This window comes from Sinocyclocheilus grahami, unplaced genomic scaffold (assembly GCF_001515645.1).
Source record: "Sinocyclocheilus grahami isolate Dianchi unplaced genomic scaffold, SAMN03320097.WGS_v1.1 scaffold533.1, whole genome shotgun sequence".
Classification (NCBI taxonomy): Eukaryota; Metazoa; Chordata; class Actinopteri; order Cypriniformes; family Cyprinidae; genus Sinocyclocheilus; species Sinocyclocheilus grahami.
This window is the reverse complement of record NW_015505712.1, coordinates 487079-490623: the sequence shown is the minus strand read 5'-3', so window position 1 is coordinate 490623 and position 3545 is coordinate 487079. Positions and strand designations below refer to the sequence as shown.

Here is a 3545-nt window from a genome sequence, read left to right as displayed (position 1 = left end):
GTCAGGTATGATTCACACTCTCAGCGCTGTTTCTATTTCTGGCTTGGTCAGGGCCCAGATTATCTTCTGTTTTGTGTAGACACAAGGCCACGATGACCCGATGTCATGCGTCTCCCAGCTGCTGTAGTGAACGTAATGGAATTCTCTTTCCCACCTACTTGTGGAAATAGCTTTTTTTAGCAATACAAGTGAAGAAAGCTGTTGACAAAACAAAGCTTTAAAACGGCCCTCTACTCTACTGCCCTCAGAATGTGCCTGCCTTGTGAAACATTTTGCATACGGTGCATTTATATTATCAAAGTAAATGGTTGCAAAATGTCAGGGTTTTTTATGAAAATAAGTGTCCTTTGTGGTTTTTGTATACACTCATTGACCACGACACTGATATAAAAATTCTAATTCCTACAACTCAATATTATTATAATTTTACAATTGATAGCAGAAAAAAAGGCCTTAATTTATTGAAATTGTACACATTTAAAATTAAAGTATTTTCAAATGCTGTAAGTGTATTTAGGCATCACAACATACAAAAAAAATTTATTTTTATTTTAAGATTTGTTAAGATTAGTGATTTTAAGATTAAATTCTAACAGTGCAGTTAACGTTAGATGATTGCAAAGCCAAATCTAAAAGTAAAAAATAAGGGCAACAGGAGATTACAATTAAATATCCCAAAACACTGCATGGGATTAAAAAAAAAAAAAAAAAAAAACTAATATCGGTCGATAACCGATATATCGTGCACAGTGTTTTCATATAGTGTTTTGAGACACTTTAACATATGCATTTCACAGACAACTGAAACACTGCCAAAGACAGATGAACATGGGTCAAACATTTTATTTTTACATTTCTGACAATGAACACAGCAATATAAATACAATTAATAAATTAAAAAGTTTCAAATGAACAGTTTAAAATACGGAACATATTCCAGAATGCTTGAATTAAAACAAGTAACTAATTTCTATCTAAATCAGTAAAGACTGTAGTAAATTCCCTTTTAAATTATAATACAGGACAGCATTAACATCATAAGTTACGGTCTTTAAATTGCAGTACGTCTGCAAAAGGGTCATGCCCATCATTTAACAGTCCATCTGACCGCCGACAGTCTGATCACATTTCATTGAGTAGATTCCAGTTGAACACACTCCAGTCTCTCAGCTCACTCCTAGTACTCTAATCCAGCATGTGTGATTCAGTTTCCTGTGTCGCTCCCTGGCAGCACTGCGAACACAGTGCAGAGTCATTCTTCCTGCTCTGAGGTGAAACCATGAATCGCCCGTCCAACCGGACAAACAAAACCCACACTTCTGATCATTGGGTTTGCTGGAAAACATATCATCCATTGCATTTTGTTAATCCCCCTCATGTCTCATTCTCAGTGGCATTAGGCTTCATCCAAAGCAGAACACAAATCTAGTGCAGGAGCCCGTAAAAGCTCTGACATTGTTTGTCCGCTTCTGTTCATCGTTCGGGCAAATTGATAACCGGCACCCACTGGTCCAATCCCCGACTGTCTCTGCAGAATCGATTCAGTTTGCCAAGGGCTGGATCCTTCCACGTGGATGACTGTGGATTCTGTGAGAGAAAAGAGAAAAACTGTCAATTGCACAATTCAGAAGGTCCACAGCAAGAGTCTGGCGGGGAGTGGTTTTAACAGCTGCTGGTTAACGGACAAGCACTTGTTTTCAAAGGACCTCTCTCTAATTTGTTAAAGATGGCCACTTCACAGAGCTTTTCTTCCAGGAAACCGTGTTTGCAGAAATGCCCCAGTGTTGCACAGGAAGTTCTGCGAATACTAAAGGGAGCCACAGAAGTTCAGCACCGCTTATTAGATATCTCACTGAAGAGCTGCCAGTTTACTGCAGCCCCAGACCGGCTGGGATTCCACATCGCAGACGCTCTAATGGATCATTGAACTTTAAACTACTTCAGTCGTGCCGCCCTCAAAAGCGTTTAACTAAACCTTCCTGGCAGTTAATACGAACATGCATGAACAATTCTGATCGATCTGTGCGCTCGAGGCTACCTAGCGTGCAATAGGAGAGTGAAATGACACATACGGTGACTAATACGCAGTGGAGGTCCATCGACTCTCCTCCCGGTTTCACGCCTTCCAGGATCTCTGCCAGACGTCTCATGTTGTTCACTCGGAAGATATTGATGTCATTCTCGCAGCAGAATGCTTGAATCAAGGTAAAATGAATCTGGAGCGCGACGTCTTTCACATCCTCCTCGTCTGTGGCCAGCAGACATAAAACCACGTTGTCTGGGTCCCTGTGAAAATGACAATGAAAGTACATTTAAAAATGTGCAAAAACATGAAAAGCTAATATAAAATATGAAGCAGTTTTTTCTGTGTGTCCAGTTTGTGAATCAGCCCTTCTGCAAATCTTTATCTTGTGTTTTGTTAGTAGTAGTTGTGTTTGTCTCCTTGTAGTGCCATGACCTTAAGAGTAATGATGGCAACATGGCAAAAATGTTAACCTGTTGACTATATCCCTGCATTTATCGCATTTTTAAAATGTAGAATGACCCCATCTATGGTTTAGTAGGGCTCTGCAATGACCACTTACACGTTAAGTGACTTCGCTGCCTCATAAACTCCCACAGTGATACAACCCTGAGGTAACGCAGCAGTCAGGACCTCCTCCAGTGCCTTTTCAACCGAGTCCATTCTACAAAATGATTAAAAACCACATTAGATTTCATTTACACACCAAATTCAATTCTCTTAAAGCACAAAATGTAGGGAAACGTTCTGCATGAAGGCGATTTGCAGCTAAAGAGGACATCTGATCAATGTCACGACTAGTAACGTTACTGTCACCTGATCAAACTTCTGCACGCGATGCAGCAAAGCATTTTAAGCAAGTTAACAGGAGACCATGTGCAACGTTCGAGTAAAAGTCATTCATAAGCACACGTCACCAAGAGGAAACCTGTAGTAACATTTCGAGAAATGATTTGTGAACCTCGTGATCTTTCAACGGCACAGACAGATAACATACGCGTGATGCTCGGCTCAAACAAAAGCGCAACACCAGTAAGTTTAATAAGAAAACATACCTTTCCGTTGCGTTGTCTCCACACGGTTCTTCAAAAGTCATATTGCACATTAGAAACGGATAGCCTTAGTATGTGTCGCGCACTGTTCTCCGTTAGCATGTAATCCTGTGCGGTCCAGGAGCACGGATATGCCGCTCGCGCTGAGTGGAGGGATAAAATAACGCTAGTGTCAGGGGACACAGTAGAGTACTCGCTCCAGCCTCATTTACATACGGTCGCTGATTGGTCAGCTCACGTGGAGACGCATACGAGAACAAGCAGAGCGACGACTCAAACTCATAAGAGCAGTTACTTTTAAAATATCTTTATATATTTTTTTAAATATTGTGCATGCACCGTAATTTGTAGGCAACCACGTGAGTATATACTGCACAGAATATAACAAAAGAAATGTTGCTTCAAGCCAACACTAATCTTTCTGAACAACGGGATTAAAGTGACATCTGGTGGCGGATTAGTGAAGTCTT

At 40.6% G+C, this 3545-nt stretch overlaps 1 protein-coding gene across 1 annotated transcript; it reads right to left on the bottom strand.

The window, feature by feature from the left end:
- Window positions 1-835: 835 nt before the first annotated feature.
- On the bottom strand, window positions 836-3300 carry gadd45ab (growth arrest and DNA-damage-inducible, alpha, b). The gene is made up of 4 exons (XM_016238133.1): window positions 3079-3300; window positions 2586-2687; window positions 2073-2286; window positions 836-1587 (listed from the first exon to the last, which is right to left on the bottom strand). The coding sequence occupies exons 1-4, from the start codon at window positions 3126-3128 to the stop codon at window positions 1474-1476; spliced, it is 480 nt and encodes a 159-aa protein (XP_016093619.1). The 5' UTR covers window positions 3129-3300; the 3' UTR covers window positions 836-1473.
- Window positions 3301-3545: the final 245 nt, after the last annotated feature.

Bases quoted from the DNA above. Each gene is read 5' to 3' on its own strand.
- gadd45ab (XM_016238133.1), bottom strand. From the start codon at position 3,128: ATGTGCAATATGACTTTTGAAGAACCGTGTGGAGACAACGCAACGGAA. The intron at 2,287-2,585 runs GTAAGTGGTCAT...TCATTTTCACAG, and splicing joins GCAGCGAAGTCACTTAACGT to GGACCCAGACAACGTGGTTT. The intron at 1,588-2,072 runs GTATGTGTCATT...TTTCTCTCACAG, and splicing joins TCCACTGCGTATTAGTCACC to AATCCACAGTCATCCACGTG.